Source organism: Lissotriton helveticus, chromosome 7, assembly GCF_964261635.1.
Source record: "Lissotriton helveticus chromosome 7, aLisHel1.1, whole genome shotgun sequence".
NCBI classification, from domain to species: Eukaryota; Metazoa; Chordata; class Amphibia; order Caudata; family Salamandridae; genus Lissotriton; species Lissotriton helveticus.
This window is the reverse complement of record NC_136068.1, coordinates 816733334-816760574: the sequence shown is the minus strand read 5'-3', so window position 1 is coordinate 816760574 and position 27241 is coordinate 816733334. Positions and strand designations below refer to the sequence as shown.

General features: G+C 45.2%; 1 protein-coding gene across 4 annotated transcripts in view; it reads left to right on the top strand.

The window, feature by feature from the left end:
• The window catches only part of JADE2 (jade family PHD finger 2), an 874388-nt gene that overhangs the window by 446403 nt on the left and 400744 nt on the right, over window positions 1-27241 (top strand). For all 4 annotated transcript variants that reach the window (XM_078653277.1, XM_078653280.1, XM_078653278.1 and 1 more), the window contains 3 exons: window positions 9989-10046; window positions 11057-11142; window positions 19081-19238. In XM_078653277.1, the coding sequence (XP_078509403.1) occupies window positions 9989-10046; window positions 11057-11142; window positions 19081-19238 (302 nt within the window). The remainder of the gene's footprint in view (window positions 1-9988; window positions 10047-11056; window positions 11143-19080; window positions 19239-27241) is intronic.

Here is a 27241-nt window from a genome sequence, read left to right as displayed (position 1 = left end):
AGCCAGAGAACCAGGTCAGCAGAGCTGTTCTAGAGCCGAAGATGCAGGTCAGCAGAGCTGCTCTAGAACCAGAGGCCCAAGTCAGCAGAGCTGCTCTGGAGCCAGAGACCCAGGTCAGCAGAGCTGCTCTGGAGCTAGAGACCCAGGTCAGCAGAGCTGCTCTGGAGCCAGAGACCCAGGTCAGCAGAGCTGCTCTGGAGCTAGAGACCCAGGTCAGCAGAGCTGCTCTGGAGCCAGAGACCCAGGTCAGCAGAGCTGCTCTGGAGCCAGAGACCCAGGTCAGCAGAGCTGCTCTGGAGCCAGAGACCCAGGTCAGCAGAGCTGCTCTGGAGCCAGAGACCCAGGTCAGCAGAGCTGCTCTGGAGCCAGAGACCCAGGTCAGCAGAGCTGCTCTGGAGCCAGAGACCCAGGTCAGCAGAGCTGCTCTGGAGCCAGAGACCCAGGTCAGCAGAGCTGCTCTGGAGCCAGAGACCCAGGTCAGCAGAGCTGCTCTGGAGCCAGAGACCCAGGTCAGCAGAGCTGCTCTGGAGCCAGAGACCCAGGTCAGCAGAGCTGTTCTGGAGCCAGAGACCCAGGTCAGCAGAGCTGTTCTGGAGCCAGAGACCCAGGTCAGCAGAGCTGTTCTGGAGCCAGAGACCCATATCAGCAGAGCTACTCTGGAGCCAGAGACCCAGGTCAGCAGAGCTGCTCTGGAGCTAGAGACCTAGGTCAGCAGAGATGCTCTGGAGCCAGAGACCCAGGTCAGCAGAGCTGCTCCAGAGGCCGAGAACCAGGTCAGCAGAGCTGCTGTAGAGCCAGAGAAACCAGGTCAGCAGAGCTGCTTTAGAGGGAGAGAACCAGGTCAGAACTGCTTTAGAGCCAGGGAACAAGGTCAGTAGATCTGCTTTACAGCCAGAAAACAAGGTCAGCAGATCTGCTTTACAGCCAGAAAACAAGGTCAGCAGAGCTGCTCTAGAGCCAGAGAACCAGGTCAGCAGAGCAGCTTTAGAGCCAGAGAACCAGGTCAGCAGAGCTGCTTTAGAGCCAGAGAACCAGGTCAGCAGAGCTGCTTTAGAGCCAGAGGCCCAGGTCAGCAGAGCTGCTCTAGAGCCAGAGACCCAGGTCAGCAGAGCTGCTCTAGAGCCAGAGACCCAGGTCAGCAGAGCTGCTCTAGAGCCAGAGACCCAGGTCTGCAGAGCTGCTCTAGAGCCTAAGAAGCAGGTCAGCAGAGCTGCTTTAGAACCAGAGGCCCAGGTCAGCAGAGCTGCTCTGGAGCCAGAGACCCAGGCCAGCAGAGCTGCAGAGCCAGAGACCTAGGTCAGCAGAGCTGCTCTAGAGCCAGAATCCCAGGTCAGCAGAGCTTCTCTAGAGGCCGAGAACCAGGTCAGCAGAGCTGCTGTAGAGCCAGAGATACCAGGTCAGCAGAGCTGCTTTAGAGGGAGAGAACCAGGTCAGCAGACCTGCTTTAGAGCCAGAGAACCGGGGCATCAGAGCTGCTTTAGAGCCAGAGAACCAGGTCAGCAGAGCTGCTGTAGAGCCAGAGGCCCAGGTCAGCAGAGCTGCTGTAGAGCCAGAGGCCCAGGTCAGCAGAGCTGCTGTAGAGCCAGAGGCCCAGGTCAGCAGAGCTGCTGTAGAGCCAGAGGCCCAGGTCAGCAGAGCTGCTGTAGAGCCAGAGGCCCAGGTCAGCAGAGCTGCTGTAGAGCCAGAGGCCCAGGTCAGCAGAGCTGCTGTAGAGCCAGAGGCCCAGGGCATCAGAGCTGCTTTAGAGCCAGAGAACCAGGTCAGCAGACCTGCTGTAGAGCCAGAGGCCCAAGTCAGCAGAGCTGCTGTAGAGCCAGAGGCCCAGGTCAGCAGAGCTGCTGTAGAGCCAGAGGCCCAGGTCAGCAGAGCTGCTGTAGAGCCAGAGGCCCAGGTCAGCAGAGCTGCTGTAGAGCCAGAGGCCCAGGTCAGCAGAGCTGCTGTAGAGCCAGAGGCCCAGGTCAGCAGAGCTGCTGTAGAGCCAGAAGCCCAGGTCAGCAGAGCTGCTGTAGAGCCAGAGGCCCAGGTCAGCAGAGCTGCTGTAGAGCCAGAGGCCCACGTCAGCAGAACTGCTCTAGAGCCAGAGGCCCAGGTCAGCAGAGCTGCTTCAGAGGACGAGAACCAGGTCAGCACAGCTGCTGTAGAGCCAGAGAAACCATGTAAGCAGAGCTGCTTTAGAGGGAGAGAACCAGGTCAGCAGAGCTGCTTTAGAGCCAGAGAACCAGGTCAGCAGAGCTGCTTTAGAGCCAAAGAACCAGGTCAACAGAGCTGTTTTAGAGCCAGAGAACCAGGTCAGCAGAGCTGCTCTACAGCCATAGAACCAGGTCACTAGAGCTGCTCTATAGCCTAAGAATTAGGTCAGCAGAGCTGCTCTAGATCCAGAGACACCAGGTCAGCAGACCTGCTGTAGAGCCAGAGAAACCAGGTCAGCAGAGCTGCTTTAGAGGGAGAGAACCAGGTCAGCAGAGCTGCTTTAGAGCCAGAGAACCAGGTCAGCAGAGCTGCTTTAGAGCCAAAGAACCAGGTCAACAGAGCTGTTTTAGAGCCAGAGAACCAGGTCAGCAGAGCTGCTCTACAGCCATAGAAAACCAGGTCACTAGAGCTGCTCTATAGCCTAAGAATTAGGTCAGCAGAGCTGCTCTAGATCCAGAGAAACCAGGTCAGCAGACCTGCTGTAGAGCCAGAGAAACCAGGTCAGCAGAGCTGCTTTAGAGGGAGAGAACCAGGTCAGCTGGGCTGCTTTAGAGCCAGAGAACCAGGTCAGCAAAGCTGCTTTAGAGCCAGAGTACCAGGTCAGCAGAGCTGCTCTAGCTGACACTGACTGCCTGACACTGACTGCCTGACACTGACTGCCTGACACTGACTGCCTGACACTGACTGCCTGACACTGACTGCCTGACACTGACTGCCTGACACTGACTGCCTGACACGGACTGCCTGACACACGGACTGCCTGACACGGACTGCCTGACACACGGACTGCCTGACACACGGACTGCCTGACACACGGACTGCCTGACACACGGACTGCCTGACACACGGACTGCCTGACACACGGACTGCCTGACACACGGACTGCCTGACACACGGACTGCCTGACACACGGACTGCCTGACACACGGACTGCCTGACACACTGATTGACTGACACACTGATTGACTGACACACTGATTGACTGACACTGATTGACTGACACTGATTGACTGACACTGATTGACTGACACTGATTGACTGACACTGATTGACTGACACTGATTGACTGACACTGATTGACTGACACTGATTGACTGGCATTGACTGACACCGATTGACTGGCACTGACTGACTGACTGACTGACACTGACTGACGGACACTGACTGACTGACACTGATTGACTTACACTGACTGACTGACACTGACTGACTGACACTGATTGACTTACACTGAGTGACTGACACTAACTGACACTGACTACTTTCTACCACTCACTCTCTATTACTCTACTACTCACTCTACTACTTACTCGCTACTCTCTACTACTCACTCTACTACTCTACTATTCACTCGCTACTACTCTCTACTACTCACTCGCTACTACTCTCTACTACTCACTCTCTACTACTCACTCTCTGCTACTTTCTACTACTACTCTCTACTACTCAGACCTGCTGTAGAGCCAGAGAAACCAGGTCAGCAGAGCTGCTTTAGAGGGAGAGAACCAGGTCAACAGAGCTGCTTTAGGGGGAGAGAACCAGATCAGCAGATCTGCTTTAGAGCCAGAGAACCAGGTCAGCAGAGCTGCTTTAGAGCCAGAGAACCAGGTCAGCAGAGCTGCTCTAGCTGACACTGACTGACTGACTCTGACTGACTGACACTGGCTGACTGACACTGATTGACTGACTGACACTGATTGACACTGACACTGACTGACCTCTCTCTGCTACACAATCTATACTATTCACTCTCTACTACTCACTCTCTACTACTATCTCTCCACTACTATCCCTCTACTACTCACTTGCTACTACTCACTCTCTACTCACTCTCTACTACTACTCACTCTCTACTACTCACTTGCTACTACTCTACTACTCACTCTCTACTCACTCTCTACTACTACTCACTCTCTACTACTCACTTTCTACTACTCACTCTCTACTACTCTCTACCACTCACTCTCTACCACTCACTCTCTACCACTCACTCTCTACCACTCACTCTCTACCACTCACTCTCTACTACTCACTCTCTACTACTCTCTCCCTTCTACTCTCTACTAGTCACTCTCTGCTGACCTGGGTCTCTGGCTCTACAACGGCTCTGTTTACCTGCTTCTCTGGCTCTAAAGCAGCTCTGCTGGTCTGTACCATGGCTCTAAAGCAGCTCTGTCCACTCCTACAATCATCCTGACAGAAGCATGTCCTTATCTAATCACTCTGCTAAAACATAAGCGCTTATAAACTTATCCTGCTGTCAACTACTAGCATTCTAGGAACCCAGTCACTGGCTCAAACATGATTTATGATATCCCAGCAGAAGGATTTGTCACATGGTAAAATCTCCTTAGAACACACCACAGTTCCTAAAATGAGTATTGGTACCATAAATAAATGATTTATAATCGAACTAAAGTCTTAAAACCTTCTGTTAACTGCAATGCTTTTTAATGAGGTGCTATCATGTATTTTTGTCCCAAGATGGCTGCCAACACTTCTTGGATGAAGTGCTGACAGCCTATCAGATCTCACGATGAGATGTGTGGTTAGGCTCCGCCCAGATATATATATAGTTTTTCCTTTATTATCTAAAAAAAACTACTGAACAAATTTACACCATTTAACAAAAAGGCACAAGTCTGAACCAAGGTCTACCTCTTTGCCAAATTTGGTGTAATTCCGTTCAGCAGTTCGGGCTGTAGCGCCGATTAAAGGTTGCTATGGAAAATTGCAAGGGGAAACACGTTTTGGTACCCCCCCTTTTTCTCATCCCCCGCTTGACGAATCACCCCGAGACTTTCAGGATAGGAGCGGACCGGAGCTGGCCAAAAGTTTTGAAAATTTCGCGAAGATTCTTCAACCGGCGACAAAGTTATTGGGAATAGAATGTTGCGGATTTCCTATGGAAAATAGGTCCTAACTATAACTACCTACTGGCGACCACCAGTTGGATGTGTATATATATATATATAAATATATATATATATATATATATCAATATATATATCTATCAATATCTATATCAATATCAATCACATCTCACACGATTGGATCCCAGCCTGAGCGCTCAACATCGGGTGCATGCGCGAGGCCGAATCCGTGTCCTGGGTTAATTTTTGAAAACAAAGTTTGAGCCGCACTCAGGATTTAGTTCTTTCGTTTTTATTGACAATCCAATCCATCTGTAAGACAAATCAACACGTTTCAGCCACAGGGGCCTTGCTCACCGTGAGCAGTGTTGTGCTGCCCAGGTAGACGTTCTCACATGAGCCTCTTAGAATGTACATTACAAAGGTAGTTCTACAAGACAGATTGCCTTTGATCCGAATAGTCTTCTTAAAGGGGCTCTTTAACACAGTTAGGTCAGCTCCATTCTTGCAAGCTTTGCATTTTCTGCATCTTGAAAGCCTTCTTCTGGGGTGAACCAAGTAGGTCTAACTTGTTCTGTGGCCAGTTCACTAAGTGATCCCTCAATGATTTCGCTTTTCTGTATGTTATTTAAGGGCTACTTGTTACTAGGGATCTTATGACATGATCTTCCCTATTAGGTGCCAGTGCTTTTGTAAAGCTTTCCAAATTTTCACATGTTCAGTTTTTTAAGTGGTGATAGATCTGTGAGTCACGCTTTGTGTGTTCTTTTTCTTTTTGGTCAACTGGGACGAATTGAACAAGCGATATCTCTCTCCTTTGTTTGCGTGTACTCTGTACTGCAGTGCAGAGTTTAGCATCTGAATATCGTCGCTGTTTGAAGCATTCTTTCATTTGTATCTCTACTGCATCATAATGCTCTATAGTACTACATATGCGTCTAGCCCTATAGACTTCCTCAAAGGGAATGCTCTTGATTAGGGGGGTGGGGTGAAGACTATCTGCATGTAAGATTGTATTTCCAGCTGTGGGTTTTCTGTATATTGTGGTTTCCAATGTATCCCCATTCACCTGAATGAGTACCTCCAGGAATTCAAAGTGTGTGCAACTAGTTTTGCTAGTTAATATCAGATTTAAATCATTCTGGTTTATCTCTGTGATAAGCTGGCTGGCTTCCTCCTCCTTGCCTTTCCATAGCACGAAGAGGTCATCGATGAACTTAAGCCAAAGTTCTACATTGCCTGACCAATGGTCCTTACCACCCTTCACCTGCTCCTCCCACCCTTCACCTGCTCCTCCCACCAGCCCATATGCATATTAGCATAGCTGGGAGTGAAGCAGGGGAGCATAGCTGTACCTCTTAAATGCTAGAAGATCTAATTGTTAAATATGAAGATCTTTTTATTCTAGCACCATTGCATCCTTTCCAACCGCATGTTATGTGCTGCATATTTTATACGTCTCATTCTTGGGTAGTGTTGTGTTGCTTTTAAGACTTCATGATGTTTAATGCTTGTGTATAATGTGGATACATCAAGGGTCCTTAGAAGCATGTCCTTTTTCCCTCCGAATATCAAAGACATGTTGCAAAAAATCATTTGCATCCATGAAATATGCCAGGAGTGTCATTACAATAGGATTTAGGAAAAAGTCAATATATTTTGAGACTTTTTCAAAGAGACTGTTTTGTGCAGCTATAATTGGTCGTCCCGGGTTGTTGTAGAGTTTTTATGTACTCCCGGTGTCATGTAGAACACTGGCAGTTTAAGATGGTCTTGCTTTAAGAAATGAATAGTATTAGGCTGGGATAAATTTAATTTCGTAAAGCAAGACCATCCTAAACTGTTTGGCCTCTCCTGGAATCTGCCCTTGTACCTTGAAGAAATGTCCCTGCCAGGGAACACATAGCACAGTTTGATACACATTATAATTAACCTGGAAGTGGTTTGCTTAGGAATGGGTTTCCCTTTCTTAGAACTCCAAATCTCACAAAGAGATGAACATCAGCCATTCAATCTTTTGTTCTAGAGCCATAAAATCTTGGGTCTTTTTCAGGTGAAGCCCATAGAGTCTTCCCCTCAGGCATGGATAGAGAGTAAGAAGGGAAAAAAACATGAGTATGGTGGGAGGAAATGGAGTCTTGCACCACTTAAATGGTCTTACCTGTAGTTGTTATTTATCTGAAGGAAAGGCCTGTTAGACAGCTTTCACAGAGAAAGCTTGACATTGTCTCACCCACCAAGCTGTTGTGATAGCCACTGGAAAACAGTTCAATGTACAGGTAAACTATAGTCTAAAATGGTGCTGGCATCACCAACGGGTTATTTATTGATGAGAACAGTCATCCACAGGTATCACGGTGCATTGGTTCAAAATCTAATACAGTCTGAATACGCCAAGTTGGAAGGAGATTGGGAGCAAAAGAAGGTACTGATTATTTTGGGGATCAATAATCCTTTAGCCTCACAGTAAGCCACTTAACTTAGGGGTACCCTTTTTACCGATCGTGCCCTGTGACTGCTTTAGTTGTGCCACCTCATGTTACTATAATTCTAAGCCAATATTTGGACCTTTTCTGTGCACCAATAAGAATCCTGTTTTCTAGCGATGCACATTAAAACTGAAAAGGGGTTCTACAGCTGCTGTAATTACACTTGCCTGCTAGGTAGTACATGCACTGTTATATTAAATGTATGTGTAATGGTCATTTTTTTTAAATAAAATGTAAAACTATTTTTGCAAGCCTTTGGCTTTCATTTATAGTAAGTGCCGACTTTTTACATTTTTTGTCATATGCTTGTACAGGCCTTACAGAACCAACGCGCCACTCATGAGTCAGTTTTTATCAGGGCAAACTATTTTTAGGGTCTACTGTCCTATTGTGGCGAGAGAGCTCCAGCTGGCTAAAAACAGGTGTTCTGTTCTTTCAGAAGGTCGAGGAGCAATAACAATGCCGTGAAATCTTGTTTTTATCTTGTAACATTTGCTGTGTATTCAAAGGCCGAGGTCAAATGTCACTTTGTCTTCTTACAAATTGCTGCTTATTTTATTCTGGATATTGGTGTTTACTTTTCTTTCTCTGACTGCAAAGTTAAAGTATTTTGTAAACAGAACTGTCTGACAAGTATGTTGAGGTAGTGGGAGTATGAAATGAAAGGCTGTAGGCTTTCAGTTTTTTCTAACATGCATCATTTAATTACCTTGTAAACTCACTGTACAAATGGTTAATGATATATCGGCTGTGTTCATTTCAATTCAAAGAACTTTATTCAGTTACTATGACAAAGATAACCATAAAAGCACAGTTCATAGGTCACACAAAAAATTCCATAGTAGTATCAAAAGCTATACACAAGGGCTAAAAACATATAAAAGTCAGATCACAATTGATTCACGAGATTACATTTTTTTTTTTTAAAGGCAATAACAGAGGCAAAAGTAAATTAATTGTCCAGAAATTGCAACACCAAGAATGCAGGGCGACATAGTCTCAGTCCCATTCTTTTTAGCACAGGGATGATCCATCGTTTTTCTAGGTATAGAGTAGAATGTGCAAAAAAGCAATATATGTATAGACGACTAAACACACTTTTCTGAATCATTTTGTCCACCATAAGCGTGGAAGGGTATACTCAGACATGAGTCCCTTGCTCACTGCTCCATCAGGATTCAAGCAAGCCGGGCCGACGACGCCTGGAATGGCAGAAACCGGTCCCCGGAAGCTTGTCTCCTTTCTGGTGAAGAATTGGCTTGGTAGTTTGGTCTGCCCTGTTCCCATGATGCACTGGGCCAGGGACAGACTAATTTGCATATAGCCAGGTTCTGAGCTGGGATGGGGCAGTGAGCTAAATAACGGTGATGGATCAAGCCCTGATCTTTGGACTGGGTAAGAGTGGTCTGCTTAATTCAGACACTCTGTTCATCACCACCCCCTTTTCTGAATCATTTTGTCCACCATAAGCGTGGAAGGGTATACTCAGACATGAGTCCCTTGCTCACTGCTCCATCAGGATTCAAGCAAGCCGGGCCGACGAAGCCTGGAATGGCAGAAACCGGTCCCCGGAAGCTTGTCTCCTTTCTGGTGAAGAATTGGCTTGGTAGTTTGGTCTGCCCTGTTCCCATGATGCACTGGGCCAGGGACAGACTAATTTGCATATAGCCAGGTTCTGAGCTGGGATGGGGCAGTGAGCTAAATAACGGTGATGGATCAAGACCTGATCTTTGGACTGGGTAAGAGTGGTCTGCTTAATTCAGACACTCTGTTCATCACCACCCCCTTTTCTGAATCATTTTGTCCACCATAAGCGTGGAAGGGTATACTCAGACATGAGTCCCTTGCTCACTGCTCCATCAGGATTCAAGCAAGCCGGGCCGACGACGCCTGGAATGGCAGAAACCGGTCCCCGGAAGCTTGTCTCCTTTCTGGTGAAGAATTGGCTTGGTAGTTTGGTCTGCCCTGTTCCCATGATGCACTGGGCCAGGGACAGACTAATTTGCATATAGCCAGGTTCTGAGCTGGAATGGGGCAGTGAGCTAAATAACGGTGATGGATCAAGCCCTGATCTTTGGACTGGGTAAGAGTGGTCTGCTTAATTCAGACACTCTGTTCATCACCACCCCCTTTTCTGAACCAATTTACATAGGCCAGGCAATTTTACACGGCCAAGACCTATTGACTTTGCTTGTTTTATTTTTAATGAGGTGCTCTACGATGACATTGCATTTATGTATTTCAGGTGGCAGGGGAATTTGAGTGCTTTTGCACATGACTTGACTAAGCCATAAGGCTTTTTTGTCTGTCTAGGACTTGAACAATGCCCATTCGATCAGGAGTAGCTGTTACCAAAATGCAATCTTCCCATTTTATGGTTTAGTAGCTCTGGTACTGCTCTGAAGTTAATGTGGAAATTGATTTATTGTGTTGCAGATGGAAGTAAACCAGAGAAAGTACTCGTTCAGCAGCGATGACTCGGATACAGCGGACAGTAAGACCTTGAATTTTATACTGATGAAGATAACTAAAAAAACATTTACTATGTTTAATCCTTTAGTGGTAAACTCAACGTTAGAGAGGTAATCAGAAACCTCCAAGGTCATTTTTGATGACTAAAATGCAGGAACTCCTTATTTAAATTGTTGAATTTCCACTCACTCTCCTTTGCTACATTGCACCCAGACTATTAAGCCCTCCTGACCAGTACCATTTCCCATCTTTGGAAGGTGTCCATTCCTCAGTCTTCAATGCTCAGACGTGCATTTTGGGCAACACGCCTCAAATACAGAAACTACGTGGCAAAGTGTTGACATAAAAAGCATCATCTAGCTTTCATTCGTCATGGCATAAAGGGAATTTCAACCTAGCTAGTTTTGTAACCCGGAGAATGTGCTCCAGTCAGAGACCTGTCTGCAGTGGACATTCCATCCCTATGGATTAGTGGTTTAGGTCTAGTGTTATACACTGGAGCCCTACACCCTTTCCCTGTTCCTAGACCATTTTTTTATTCTATTGTAAATGTTTGACATATTTTAGACCAAACTCAAGAATGTTACAGTATTTCGTAGAGAACATTGTCTGTCACTTTGCCAGGACCAACGTTATTTAGTATTTTAATTTATTTTACTTTCTTCCAACAAAAACTTCTTCTTTGCTGCTGTTTTGTATCCGCATACAGAACATTGTATGTTCCCTTGATATTGATTTCTTTGTCAGGGTTTGAATACAATCCCAAAATGGATCATGGCCAAGTGAGAAAAATGTTAATAAAAAAGTTACAAATTCAACGTTTTTATTCAAAACCTAGCAATAGTAAGGATAGCACATTTTTATTTTTGAACCTCTTATGTCTCCATTGAGTTTCAAGAAGTATGCTTTAACTTTTGTTTTTCATTCATATCGGACCCTAAATCAAGAAGTCTCATATTTCAGTTTAGGATGACTGGTGTCTTAAGAAAAGGAGACACTTTCTCCTGTAATGCTTTCTTCTATCTTATTAAGGTCATGCAACCTCCTGGTCAAGATGTTCTAAAATGGCCACTACGAAAAGCAGCTGGTCAAGACAAAAAGACAAAAAGCCTTCTGAGGTTAGTTTTTAAATACATTATAATTTGTTTAATCAGTTATAAAACATAGGATTATTTCTAAATGTACTTGTGTGTATGTTATTTGTAGAGTTACCTGTGCAGTCATTATGCCAGGTATGTTGTTGCTTGATGCAGTCGCTGCACTTACTTGGTCTAGATCTTACCCCACATGCCATCCTATAGGCCTGCACTGCACCAATGCCAAGCACAACTTCTGGTGATCCCCAGCCTTTCATACTTGCATGAGGTTATTCACTTGACCTAGTCATTATTGTACCTGGGCGTGCTTTTTAGGTTTTGCATGAAACCATGGCATGCGCTGCCAGTGAAATCTTTTGTTAAGAAAAAAACCTCACTTAAATCAAGGTTAGTCTGCTGAATACTTACCAGTTTTTACCATTTGTTGGTTTTCGCGATGTCACTCGCATTTACTTGCTTCGCATCTGTCACGCCTCCTTCTTCCACCCGGGTGCTCCCCTCCTCTTGTTTTCTTCTGGGGCTTCTGCCTCTGCCATGGAGCCTGAACCTAGCACCGCTTCCTGTTTGCGACCAATGCCCTTCCACTGGCCGCCCATGCCTCTCCCCACCCACGCCCCCCACTGTCTGTTGCTGTTCTATCCCTTCTCCCACGCACCTCCCTAATGTTGCTTGCCCCACCTTTGCACAGCGTGCTGTGCAACAAGAGTTAAAGGGAAAAAAAGCACTATGATGTTGTCAACACTGGCTGGGTCATAGCGCTTTTTTCTCTACTTTAGGTCGTGTTACAAAGCAGTCCGCGCTGCTGTGCAACATGTCTAGAAAAAATATAAACATTGACAAAGCCAATAGATCTCCCAAATGCAGCACCTTTTGGCTTTGCCAATGCTTGTTCCCTACAGATAGTACATCACATGGGCACGGGTCTCTTTTGCTGGACCTTTGGAACCTGGGATTGCCCTACAGACTCCACCCAGCACCACTTTTTGTCTGCACTGAAACGCAGATACTTCCTGGCACCAACACACCAGGATCGTTAATAAATATCTGCACACACTAGTCGAAGTCTGGGAATATTTATCAACAAAAGAAAATCAGTATCTGTTAATCATGTATTCTATCAGACATGGGGTCTCTTGAACCATGAATCAGAATGTGGTATTCAAGCAAAGGCAGTACACAATATAGAGAGGTTTGAATATACGCTTTCAATGATGCTCATGTGAACTCATAAAACAAAAAGAGTATGCAGGTTCAGAACTCTCAGACCATGAAAAACAAAGTGATGTTGTGAGAAACTGGCTCTATATATACTGGACAATAAGGTAGTACAGTGTGTATAGAGTCCACAAACCCCAAAGGTATAACAAAGGTTAAAGTCAGAACTGACCTTACTCTCCAAAGTGGTAGCTTGGTCGAGCAGTAAGGCAGTACCAGAGGACAGTGTAAAGCATTTGGTGTACACACTGTTTCACACACTCAAGAACTGAACTCCAGGCCAATTGTTGTTATATCCTTTTCAAGGTACGAGTACTCATGTAAATACTTTGCAGAGGAGCAATACGTTTGTACACACAATAATTACAGCAAATACAGTTCTATATACAGTTCTATAAGTATACAGTTCTGAAACACACTCCAGCATGGGAGCTCAATGGGTTTTTCATAGGAAAGTACAGTTAATTACTTTATGGATTACTTTAGTAGTTCCAGGACTAGATCTTATATTCAGTCCTGGTGTCTAAGCTGAAACCAGATTAGCAAGAACGTTTTAGTTACTTTGCTGGATTTTCTTGAATATAAAGCTGTTTTAAAAGTTCACCCAGAAACTTTTCAAGGTGATTCTGACAATGTTATTCAATGGGAGGAAATTCAGGTTACAGGTAAAGTATGATCGCGTTACTTTTGTAACCCAGCACTAGTCTCCTATGGCCAGCACTGGGGGCTTAACTCAAAACAGGTAGGTAATTGCGTTTCAGTATTTCGTACGATTTTTAAAGAATATGTGCAGTTTTCAAAAGTAGACACTTAGAAGAAATTTCATAGAAAAGCAGACAATGGGTTCCTATGGAGAAAATACAGGTTACTAGTAAACCCGCTGGGGATTACTTTTGCGGTTCAGTACTGGGCTGAAAGGTACAGTACTGGCTTTTCTCCTGATCACAGGTGAGTATTTTCGAATTCGGACTTTGGCTGATTTTATAGGAATATTTTCAGTTTTCAAAACTCCACACTTAGAAAATTTTCGAGTAAAAATGGGTCAAGGTTATCCAATGGCAGGTAAGTGAATTACCGGTTTCCAGGTGAGTACTTGGTTGGTGAAGTTAAGGTTCTAGGCATAGACTCAGGGGTCCCCCAGGGTCAGGTAATTACAGTTAGTTCACTCCCAGCGGCACAGGGGCGGCCGGGTGCCGAGGTAGGCCCAATGATATCCAATGAGGGAAGGGGGGCCTTCGGTTGGTGGCTGCTGGCTAGCAGGCCACGCGGCTGTGGGAGCTGGGCTCCTGGTCACTTGCTCAGGGCAAGGGGGGGAAGTAGGATAGGACACAGGGGTCACAGCCAGCGGCACTCGGGCGGCTGGGTGCAGGGTGCTTTTCAGCCATCGGGCGCTCAATGTTATCCAATGGGAAAGGTCAAAAAGGAACAAAGGCTGCAGGCTCGGGGACGGATACTCTCCAGGGGCGACCAGCACTTCGAGAGGTAAGTTGGGATCTTGGAGCACAGGTAGGTACCCCAAAAGAAGGCACAGGGGGCCGCGGAGCGCCGGGTGCAGGGTCGCGGTTGGGGTGGCCCCTGGTTCTGAGTCTGCAGGCATCGGCTGGTTCGTCGAGGAGGGTCTTTGGGCACTGGACTTCGGGTCCCAGTCGCCAGGGGAACGTCCTCGTGGTCTTGGTTCGGGTGGGCCTGGCCCGGGCTCTGCTGGTGCAGAGTGGGCTGGTCCGGAGCTTCCTGGTGGGCTCCAGGTGGGTTGTTGCAGCAGAGCCTCTGCTGATGGGAGTCCCAATCTTCGAGAGGGTCAAGGCAGGCAGGTCCTCTGGGTGTCCCAAAGTTGCTGTCCGCGGAGGTCGCCGGGATTAGGCAGGAGCAGGTTCCAGGATCAACAGGCCGGTAGGGCTGGGGCCAAGTCAGTTGTTGTTGTCCTGTTGTTAGCAGCAGCGCGGCGGGTCTTCTTTTTCTTGATCTTCTCTCTTCTTTTGATATCGGGATCTAAGGAAGGAAGGTTCAGGGAGACGCTAAATACTAAATTTAGGGGCGTTACAGGTAGGGCAAGGGCAGGGACCAATGGGTTCCTGTCCTGGGGTGAGGACACCCCCTAGCCTGCTCCTCTCCTGTGGGAGGGGGGCAGGAGCCTAGCTGGGATTGGGCAGGGCTCCCCATCTACCATATGGCCGGAGCCCGGGGTCGTGCTTCACCTCGCCTCTTCCAACTGAGCGGTGGAGTTGGCAAAGGTTGGCACACCCTCCTTCCTGACGTAGTTTTTCCTGCCAGTCTTCCCGCCAGATTGGGGGTAGAACGGGTGGGGGGGCCAGTTGCTGGGTTCAGCAAATGGTCTGGAGAAGCTCTCAGAGGCGGTATGCCTTTGAAGCTTCCCTCTGTCCATCCTGGGTGAGGATATATATCACCTCACCCAGGATGTGCATTGTTGCAGGCCCAGGAGAGCGGGGGCTCTCCACCCAGGGGTCCAGCAACATGTCTGCTGTGTGGCAGCCTCTGCAGCCACTCAGCCCAGACATGGATTGTAGGTTCGGGTTTTGGAGGGCATCTCTAAGATGCCCTCTCGTGCATTTTACATTAAATCTCACACTGGCATCAGTGCGGGTTTAATGTGCTGAGATGTTTGGTACCAAACTTGTCAGTCTTCAGTGTAGCCATTATGGTGCTGTGGAGTTCGTAATGACAACCTCCAAGCACCATATACTCTGAAATGGCATCACTGCACTTACAGTGCCCAGGAATTTCCCTGGGTACTGTAGGGGCACAGGGCTCATGCCCCTGTGCCCTGACCTCTGGCATAGGGCACCCAGCTAGAGGGGTGACTGAAGTATGCCAGGGCAGTGGGTTCTGTGGGCATGGCACACAGGGATGTGTGCCATGTCGACTCTTGTTTTAGTTCTGTACTTAGGCACTCAGCCTGCAAAGGCAGTGTGTGGGTGCCAGGGTACAGGGCCCCTGAGGGTGGCACAATAAGTGCTGCAGCACTCAGGGGTCTCCTCTGGTCATCATGCCCTGGTTACCTAGGGTACCATTTACTAGGGGCTGACAGGTGGCCAGAGGTGCCAATTGGGTATTTTGTTTCAGCACAGCTTTTCTTTTTAGGGAAGGAACACAGGCCCTGGGTACCTGATTGCCAGGGACCCAGGGCACACTCAGTCAAGCACATCAGCAGTTCAGAAAAAAGTGGGGGCATACCAAGGCAAGAAAGATAGCACTTTCTCACAGATGTCTTTCAAATGTAACAAGAACTTAAATTCTTGGCTCGGAGAGCTAATTGTTTCTTGTTTTGAGGGCAAAGATGTGAAAGAAAGCTCAACATCATAATAGACCGGTACTTCTGCAAGACAAATATGGCTGCGGTGGTAACAGTTACACTAACATTCAGGCTTCGTTTACACTATAAATAGACAATTTTCTTTTTTTAAAAAAAATCTTATTTAGAGCTAGATCTTTTTTTCTAGATATTTTAGTTGTTTCTCAGATCACCATTAAACCATACACAGCCCCAATATTCCCACTTACGAGGCAGTATCACCATTAATGGCTTATTTCATTGAAAGCGTTTTGAAAAACATTGTTACAGTCAGTCGAAATAGCTTATTGTGGTTAACAAACCATAAAAACACAAGACATTAAAACAGTTGACATCATTATACAGCTGATAGTGATTAATAAATGCTACTTGTCTACTATATATTTATTTGCCCAACCTTGTTCTAATCTTAATTAATGCTATAATTAATCTGTAAATTGCGAACCTAATCATGGAAAAATTACTCACAAGCCAATTGAAAACTCTACAGGTGCGATATCCGGGAATTAATCATATGGGTTCTAAAATCATCTTGCTATGGGGTTTATAAAGTTTGTATTGGAAGGACATGGTGTCCACATGTTCTCTTCTGCAGCTCTTACGGAAGCTAAGCAATTCTGAAAGGAGACTAAACCAGAAGTGCATTTAAAGTTTTTTTCTTTTCTAGTGATACAGAACCCATCATAAGTACTGCTGCACGACTGAACAAATCTTATCTAGCGCATAAACCTTCACAGTGATTTGCTCAGCGGTCTCCTTCTGTGAGGCTACAGGATGGAACAATGAAGCAACTTAGTAATTATTTTTTTCCATGATGCCTAGGAAAGTATTCACACCTTATTTTCTCAAATTTGATCTGAATATAATCCATCCATGGGATAACATTAAGAGTATTATCCATGACAAGAGTATCTGTCAGAATTGAACAATTTGACCCCATTGATACCCTCAAAAACATATTTTATTGTGCCCTCCAAATAATCTATCGAAAGCTGTTGTTGCACTGAAAATGTAGAGGCCAAGAGTCTGACACAATAATCTATTTTTGTCTATATTGAGAGATTTAATTCTGGTATATCAACGTAGATCAGCCCAATACATAGCTGTTGCCACATAAACTCTTTGTATGGATAGAATGTGCGTATCTCCACTGAGACTTCAAACAGAAGAAAAAAAGCTCAGGATGCCACTATTGGTGTTTGCAAAAGCAGCCAGTTTAGAACATACGTTTTTAACCAAAACAAGGGAACCCAATTAGGTAGGCAAGGACCTTGGGTATCAATTTGTATAACGGACAGCGGTCCTTGTCGGAGGCCAATAAAGAAAAATAAATATAGAACGGAATCAATTCTATATGATTACTATCCAGCAGGATAGTGGGATGTAATCCAATGTATTCTTAGTTATCAAAACAAGACAATACGCAGTGGGATACAATCCTGTATCCAGAGACATAAAGGTGAGGTAGTTTGTAAAGAATTGGTGACATATGAACAAAAGGCCAAAACATTCAGGCAAAACAAAAAGCTTGTTAAAAATTGTGAAAGATGAAACATGCGTAATAATTAACACAGCCGTGACACAGGGTTACAAAGATAATTTGTGTGCACAGTGTTTAAAGAGGTCGACCCCGTTTACATGAATAATGGGATCATCATCAGGACAGACAATAAGTGCCTGAGCAACATAAGGATCTTCAGTAGGGACCCAGAATTCCGGAATTTTCAATGTATATAATGAGCTCTGGGGCTCAACGGGACTGCCATCAATCTAGATAGGTTATGAAGTCCAGGAGTGATTCGAAACCAACACGGAAGGAGAATTGGATAAATTTGGTGATGTAGCCGTTAACGGGAACCTTCATATGAGCGGATTACAGCATTGCCCATGGCAGGGTATATACATTGAAAATTCTGGGTCCCTACTGAAGACCCTTATGTTGTTCAGGCAATTATTGTCTGTCCTGATGATGATCTCATTATTCATGTAAACGGGATCGAAATGTCGTTGACCTCTTTAAACACCGTGCACACAAATTGTCTTTGTAAACCTGTGTCAGGGCTGTGTTAATTATTACGCTTGTTTCATCTTTCACACTTTTTAACAAGCTTTTTGTTGTGCCTGAATGTTTTGTCCTTTTGTTCATATGTCACCAATTCTACACAAACTACCTCACCTTTATGTCTCTGGATACAGGACTGTATCCCACTGCGTATTGTCTTGTTTTGATAACTAAGAATAAATTGGATTAAATTCCACTATCTGGCTGTATAGTATTCATATATAGACTTGATTCCGTTCTATATTTATTTTTCTTTATTGTCCTCCGACAAGGACCGCTGTCCGTTATACAAGTTTAGAACATAACATAAAGGTCCTGAGTTTAAGTTTGAGTCAAAGATTACTCCTAGATAGGGAAAGAATATACACTTTCAAGAGACATGCTTTTAACTTTTTTTTACGTTTTGCTTACTTACTTTATGGGACTAAGGGCATGACCTAAAATGTGGCACACTTCAAGATTTTCATTTGATCTACATATTTAGACCCTAATCTTTTGCGGCAAGTTGCTGTCCTCGACATCAGGACAGCATCGTCAACGTAGATAAAAGATGGCAACGTCCCTTCACATATAGAGATCTGTATCTTCTCCAGATCATTAATATACAGTGCGCAAAGGAAGGTGCGAGTACTCACTCCGGTCTTCCCCTTTTTCTGATTTCAAAAGATCTAGTGCATTAATACCTATTGACATTGCGGACTGTTGACCACAGACAGTGATAGTTTTTGGACTTCGCTTTCCAGCTCAAACATCATCTTTCATGCATTACATACAAAGTTGTAGCCTAAGGTGCACACATGCACTAGGGCATAATGGGAGGGAGCTTTTTGTCTAAGAGAAGAGTTGGAAGGAGCGCTGCTAAAAATACATGTAGCACAAAGATAACTTTATTATTCACAATCTTGGATATCTTCAGCATAAATAATTCACATTTCGCTTCTTGAAGCCATGAGAGAATATTCAGGTGACCAGTCTTCGGTGTGATCCTAATGTCTTCCGAGCTTCAACATAAACTGAAAGTCAACTTCTACAGCTGTGCATTGCAGAAAAGGCTTAAAGGAACTGGTATTGTTATGTTGCCTGGCTCCACAGTTTCTTAATTTGTTTTAGTTTTTTCATAAAAATGGTAACGTTCAGAGTGATGTCCTAATAAATCAATCTTGATTTCCTTTGTAGAGGGGTCCAAGTTCATGCAGATATGTGGAACTAATCAATGTTCATGCATTTAGTGAGGAGTATTGTGAAGGCAAATTAGGATCACTTTTCCATATTACTTTGCTAGCAATGTCACTGTCTGACCGTGAGGTAATGATGAATTTGAATCAGGGCTCTAGTTCAGGAATGGAAAATTTAACTTTTTGTTTTGTTAAAGGTTTTTCGTACTGACCTGATAACTGCCATGAAAATTCCCGACTCGTATCAGCTTGGACCAGATGAGTACTATATATTAGCTGATCCATGGAGGCAGGAATGGGAAAAAGGAGTTCAAGTTCCAGCAAATGTGGAGGCAGTACCTAATGCAGAGGTTAGGTATGTATATGCGCTCTATGTGCAGTCATGCACATACTAATCTGTAATTATCCGTATTAGTCATTATCATATAGTTACTCATCATGTGTTTCAGTGTAAGAAGGGTTGCATGTAAAAGTGTTTTTTCTTATGAGTGAAATTTGACATATAAGACATCAAACTCTATAAGGGTTTTAATGCAACCATTATTGAAAAATTGCTATGGCATAATAGATTGTCAGTTCCTATTGGAAAATATAAAGAATGTACTGTTGCTCAAGAGGTACTTTCCAGAAACGTGTTTAAAGGAATCCATAACTCCGGTACGACATATTGGGATTATTTAATTCCACCCAAAAAATCCTTCTCGGAGTGCACAATCATTGGCCTAATGGCCTTCACTGACTGGGATTTGCGAATTCCAGTGTTTACACTTTAATTTTCTTGTAATCAGTGCAAAAAACAATCTTTCTTATGGCATTAAAAAATGCTGATTCTGAAGATACTGAAAATCATCAGACTCTTGCTGACGTCAGTGTGTTGGTCCATCATTTTTTTAGAGCATTGTACATATATAATGTCAGAAATCAGACCGGCAACAGAACTATAAAAACATGTAGGTAATGTAAAATTTCCTAGCTTCCATAACGGAAAGTTTCAACTCTATTGAGGACACAGAGGCGAGGAATATGCTTCACTTTCTCCGCTTTATTCATACAGCAGCCATATTTCATGGAAATAGGAAACTATCAGTCCATCCAATCAGTGTGTGAGGGCCCCATCATAGTCATTTGTTGACTCTCCTTCCACCTCTTTCTACGTGCGACATCAGGCAGAATTCATCTGGTCTAATCTTGTTTTGTCGACTCAGTTCCTGTGGACCAATGGCGATCCTTGAGTCAAAATCCTTAAATATCACAGGTATCATTTACCTATTAAGTATGTATAATAGGTTTTTATGTTATATTAGGTGTTACTATATAACCTTATAATCTCTAACTGTTATCAAACATTAATTACTTATTCTGAACCCAGCCACCCTTCTCCCTCTATGATCAGAGGCATTCATGCAGGGCAGGACTGCTGATCTTTAACACACAGGCGGGATAATCCTCTTCTCCGTGTCCTTAATAGAATTTAAACTTTCCATTATGGAAGCTAGCTAGGAAACTTTACAAGAATAGTCTGGCCCTTCAAATGGATAGATGGGGCTCTATTTAGAGTCCTACAATCAGATTAGCAGAAATGAGCTCACTGCAACCCAGAACAACATAGTTTCACTCAAATACACTCTATGATAAAGAGAAAATATTTATCTTTTATTCAATTTTTTCCAAAATTAAAGAATCAATCGACATATTTTACAAAATATAATACAGTTCAACAAAACATCACATTAATGAAATTAATGGTCACCATTCAATACGAGTCCCACACATCCCAACACTCATTCAACCAATGATCCAACAAACTCACACATTCTCACATAATCATTAAAATCCAAAAATTCATACCAATTTCCATACTCAACGTCCATTCAAAATACATCAACCTATAGTTGCCAGATGTTGTACATGAATAAGGGGTCCTGAAGGGTCTCAAAGTAGATTTTTTGAGACCAGATGACCAAAATACAGGACAGTTTAAAAGCGCCAACACGCGTTTCGGTGGTAGGCCGAGTCGTGGGGCCGCAGCTTCGTCAGGGCAAACAATAGAAGGGGGAAGGAGGTGATGGGACAGCGAAGACAGCACGCAATCTGTAACGCAAAACTAATTTTTACAATTCAAACTTAACAGTAACAGATAAAAAAGATACACAACATTTGTTCAGATATTTATCATGATTGAAGACCCATGCTGGGTAGAATACAGTGAGCTCAAGTAAAACTGCTTAAACATTTACACTACCATGAAAGGCATGGAAATTATAAGGCAGATCCCAAACCCGTAGGTGCACACGAAACACCACACTGTCTGTGGTTGAACACACACCACGTTTTCACAACATATTAAATCACAGAACAACACCTTCTACATATTTCCTAACGGTGGTGATAGGGGGACGATTTAAATTCCTATCACTCCAGACAAGACTCAAACAAAGATAACAAAACTAATCAACATACAGGGCCCTCCCCCCCATAAAGGCCTGGCATTCAAATCCAACGCAAGGATATGTGGAGGTCAATACCTACCAAGATAGGAACTCAAGATTCCTCTCACTTAAACAATAGGGTACTTCAACTAGCTTGACAAAACTGCAAATTCATTGAGAAGGTCCTGGTCTCCTCTCCACACAAAGAAGATGTCATCGATGAAGCGAGACCACGCTCGCACATTCTCGAAGAATGGGGCCATTTCATTGTATATGTTGATCTCCTCAATATAGCCCATATATAGGCAGGCCATGCTGGGGGCACATGATGGCCCCATGCTTACCCCTTGGATCTGATGAAAATATTGATTGTTGAATTCAAAATAGTTTTCCCCTAAAACTATCTTCAAACAATCAATAATGAAGGGTGCATTGGGGAGATCATTCTGGGCTGCCAGGATTTTCTCCAGGACCTGGATCGCTCCTTCCTTCGGGATGTTTGTATAGAGCGATTCCAGGTCCATTGTCACTAAGAGTTCTTTTCTATGGTCAAAAGGCATGTGCTCCACTTTCGAGATAATATGTCCCCTGTCCTTAACAAAAGAAGGAAGTCTGCTGACCAGGGGCTTCAAGAATCGGTCAGCATACTTCGAGAGGGGCTCAGTGGCCGCCCCGATAGTGGACACAATGGGTCTCATGGGCGGGTCGTGGATGTCCTTGTGGACGTTGGGTAAGCCGTAAATAATAGGCATGCGAGAGTAAGTGGGGGTCATAAATTCCGCTTCTTTGGTGCAGATATATCCCTGGTCGACCACGGAACTCACCAATGCTAGGATCCTAGATTTAAGGGCCTCCTCAGGGCATCTAAATACTGACTGATAATGTCTAGTGGAAGCTAAAAGGGTGGTCATCTTCTTTGCATACGTGGGGGTGTTAAATACAATAATCCCACCACCCTTGTCACAGGGCTTGATGGTCAAATTCGAATCCTCCCGCACTTCTTTCAAGGCCAGATTTTCTCCGCTTCGGAGATTGTAATCCGGTTGCGGAACAAATTTCATGATTTTATCCATCTTATTCAAAACCGCCTTTTCAAAAATGCCGACCTCCGGTCCCAGAAGATCCATACTGGGAGTAAAAGTAGATGGGGGGAGGGGGGGGAGGCCCGAAAGATTATCGGGTCCCACAAGGGCGGGTCGTGTAAGAAAAAACTTTTTTAGGCGAATTTTCCTAAAAAAAGGAGTGCAGGTCTTTGATAAATTCAAAACGATCAAAGCCAGTAGTGGGTACAAAAGAGAGACCCCTCAAAAGGAGTCTCATAGTTTCATCAGAGATCACAGAGTCGGATAAATTGAACACAGGGATGACATTCATGTTCTCCAATACTGGGTCTGCCTCGTTTGAATGTATCTCTGAGGTCGTCCCTGACCCTGATGGAATGGTCTCATAGCAGGGGTTCGAATTTTGGGTCGATAGTTGCCCCTGCGGTTCCGAAGGTCCCAACAATGGTGAGTGACTTAAAATAGAGGTGTTTGAACACTGAGTTCGAGGACCAATCAGTTGCGTTTAGAATGTCTTCCAAGCATGCCACCCAAGGTGAATTCTTTAGATGCCATTGGTCACCTGGTGGAGTTTTCTCCAAATATCTTTGTGTCGATGCTGCCTTCCCGCATGGCCCATCGGACCCATCTAGCAATCGTAGGAGAGGAAACACCCATGTGGAGCTTTCGAATGGCTATGCAAAGTTTTTATTCTCCTGAGGGACGAACTTCCTCTTTCATTGCCTCATACGCCTTTAAACAATGAACCACACATACATTTGATAGAGCCTGTAAAAGCCGGGTATGAGGCAATCCGAGAGTTGGTTTTTGTTCTTCTGGAAATTTGAAAATTAACCCTATCCGGGATAAAGTTTCTGCCCGTGATGTCCAGAGCTCCAAACCTAGCAGGGTTGGCAATTTGGCAGCTAATTCCTTTTGGGACAAATTCTGAAGCCAGGAGAGAAACAGGTTGAGCACTTTGTTGACATCCCACAGTACTGAGTACTGCGGTTTAGCTGACAGTGATGGTAGGATGCTTCTGAGTAATTTCCGAACCAACTAATGTTCACCCATAGAGTGTCTTTCAATCTGAGAAAGCCCTGCTGAAAGAGCTGAATGGAAGCTGTTCGCTGACTTATAAACCAGTCCCTCAGAGGCGAGGGAAGCCAGGAAGTTCAAGATGTGGACAATTTCTTTCAAAACAGGATCCAGGTGCCTCTAATGACAACAACCCATCCAACTGGACCAGGCTGATCGATAGCGTTTGACAGTACAGGCAGCTCATGCCTTTGAGAGTAAATATGCAGTGTGGCTCGAAAGTACTGTTACTTTCCATCGTCTCCGGTAATCCTCTACGCCAGAAAACCTTTCAGAGCCAGATGGTAGGGATTGCCTGAGGGAGACGCAGAAACAGGGGTAGAATGATTGGAAAATAACAACAAAGTGCCATCAGACCTGGATACTAGACATGAACTCTTCAGAAGGGGGTCACTACCACTATATCTGCTTGCTGTCTCTGGACCTGCGCCGAGAGTCTCTTTATTGTGGAGAATATATACCACCTCTGTTGTAAAGTAATGCAGGAAGACATCTGTTGCTGCTGCATTGGGATCCAGCTGCAACTGAAGTACCTGTCCATTTGGTGATCCAACCTGGATGCAAAAAGTTCCACCATGAACCTACACCATTTGGATGTAAGTGCCTAGAACACGGAACAGTCCATCCTCTACAAGCTGAGATCTTGGAGATATGACTGCCAGCCCGCTGCTAGGTTGGCCGAACCTGGGAGGTGTTCCACTGCGACCAAGATCTGATGTTCGAGGCATATTCCGAGAAACTCCGTGCTAAATCAGATAGGGGTTTAGACTTGGCACCCCCTAAATTGTTAATGTCACAGACAACTGCTACATTGTCTGCTTTGAGGCGAACGCAACATTGAGTCTTCTCTTTGGTCCAGCATTTCACTGCAAAGGAGGCCACCAGTAACTCCAGGTAGTTGATGTGACGAGCAAGGTCTTGATTAGACCATTTTCCACTGGTGGAAGTAAGTAAGTAACATTTATTTGCACAATGAATTAAAATCATTGCAATATACACACTCATAATTAACAATTAAAAAAGACAATTTTCAGATCTGATAAAAGACCGTAAATAGGTGGTATGAAAAAGTGTCACTTAGGGGGGTTCAGTCTTGGTTAGATGGTAAGATCAAGGAATTCATTTCTGTGATAAACTTTACAAAGCGCGTCGCCATCTGAGGTGAATCGCCCCTCATGCATACATCGAGTGCTTCTTGGCAAGTCCTGATGTTAAGAAAAACCCAAATTGGGCGAAGCCAAAAGATTCTTTGGGCTAGTAAGCGTCGACAAATGCACAAGATGTGAATGAGATTTTCCTCTTCCTGATTACAGAAGCGGCATTGGGAGGAGGCTTCCACTGGTGGAGAATTCCCCACACTTAGCTCCTCAGCCTGTGCTGCTGGTGTTGGACTGTCCACAAGGTCTGGTTGGGACCCAAAGATGGCTCGGCCATTCCAAGCCTCCCATGTGAGCCAACCACCAGCAAATTTCAGCTTTTTCCTCGTTGAACAGGGGAACTCAGAGTACATGAGACCTTTCCGGAAGTGGAAGATTTTCAGTCGTTGAGGGACCCGATAATGAAGGGGGCCTTGGAAAATGGCCTGAAATGGCGAGGAGAGGAGGCCCACCACACTTGCATTTTTCCACAGAGAAGTAACATTCTGGCCAATGTCGTTCTTAGCTAGTGTGTGATTTTGGCTAGCTTCCGAGATGAAAGGCTCAGATTGTCTCCGACTGAACCAAAGAAGATTAGGGACTGAACCGGGGATCGGGGATTGAACTGATTACTTCACAATTATGATGAGGCCCAGGGATTAGAACAGCTTGAGTGTTGACTGGCGATGACCTGTCAAGGTCCTTGGACATTGATCCATGAGGAGGAGATCGTCCAGGTATACTACAAGATGTATACACTTTGAATGGAGGAGTTCCACCACAGGTTTTAGGACTTTGGTGAAGCACCAAGGAGCAGAGGACAGCCCCTAAAGGAATTGCTGTGAATTTGAACATCTAATGGTGCCAGAAAAACAGCAGAAAGTGCTGGAGTGGCAGGGAAATCGGGATTGGTGCGTTTTGGAGATCCAGATACACCAACCAATCGTTTGGTTGTATTAGATCTCGCTGGAGATGGATGCCAGCCATCTTGAGGTGGTGGAAAACTAGTCACTCGTTGAATTCTCTGAAGTTTGACTGCCATGCCGTTTCTCCACCAATAACGGGTTGCTGATAAAACCCCTTGGGCGAGGAGCCATAGGAGTAATGACTCCCTTTGAAAGGAGGTCCGTCACATCTTTGTTGACCAGGGCAGTCTCCTCATCGGAGAACCTTATGGGAGGTGGAGGATGAGTTTGGACCGGGGACCCATAAAACTCTATTCTGAATCCCTGAATTGTTTGAAGGACATAAGTGTCGGACGTCACCGCCCACCAGTTGTGGACATCTGCTAACCTGCCCCTCAATCTTACATGGGAAAAGAGGAGTACACTCACAGTGCAAGGAGCTTTGGGAGTGGCCTCCTCTGGGTCCACCTCTGCAGCCTCTGTGGCAGGGGTATCCTCTAGTGGGACAGAAGCTTTCAAATCTGTTCTGGTCCTGACACTGTTCTTGCTTGGAGGTTTGGCCTCTGGAAGAAGCTTGGTGCTGGAAGCGGCTGTCCGAGCGCCTCCTAATTCAACAAGCCCCGGTGAAAACGAGAGGGTTGAAGATATTTTTAGTAGATGATTGGGCCTTGACCAGTGACTTAAGTGTGGTCACAAATGTACTCAATTCTTCTATGAAAGGGTCCTCAAAGAGGCCCAATTATGTCACTTGTCTGGCCTCTGAAGTGGCAAGATCCCCCAATTTTGGGGTCAATCTTAATCAGGAGTGACCATTGCTGCTCCATGGAGAGGGAGCAGTTCGCATTTCCAAGGAAGATGATGGCACGTTGGGCCTACCCTGATAAGATGTCATGGGAGATAAGGAACCCTGAGACTTTAGCGTTCACGGCCATGTCCAGGATTTTTGTCAGAGGGCCGGCAAGGTTAAGTAGTTTATCTTAACCACATTAGTGCTAAGGCAATTTCCCCTGAGTGCTGTTACTCCAGATTTCCCATTGTTCATGACGATGCGCACACGAGCAGTGTACTGCATGACGAGCTGAGCTTGTCATGGGCATGGAAGGGGTTAAAAAGACTGGCACAAGCGGTCAATCCCTTTTTCAGGATCCTGGATATATCTGGCTAGGAAGGTTGCCATCCGGGGGTCAGTCTCTGGGGTGAAGGCCACTTTGCTCCCCAGGGACGGATAGGGGCACTCCGCTCTGTGGCGGTTGCTTACCTCTTAATCAAACGGCTTGGGGAGTCTTTTGGCCATAAAGGTAGCCACCTTCTCATCGGGCGCCCAGTCTAATGAGCGTGGGCGTACCAGGTCACCTGGGGTCAGCACATTCGATCCTTGATCGTGGTTGTCTTTGCTGTAGTCTGATGACTTTGGGTCAGAGGATGGACACTAGAGTCTATTGGGCTCAGTATCCACGTTAGAACCAGTGGGAGCGTTGTGAGCGTCTAGTGGCTACAGAGAGACTGGTGAGAATGCTGGGTTCAAGGCAGTTTTGTCAGAGTTTCCGAAGGGAGGGGGAGGAGGCAGTTCTTGCCCCACAGGGTAGCATAGTCCAGAAATGCACATTTGAGCCGATCAAAGGCATCTAAGTAAACCCCTGGGTCGCTGGCCCGGTTCCATTTCAACTTTAGGGGTCCTGTGTTTGGATACCCTTGTGGTAGAATGGTCAAAGGCCCTTTGGATTCTTCTCTTATTGAGGTGTTTAAAGCA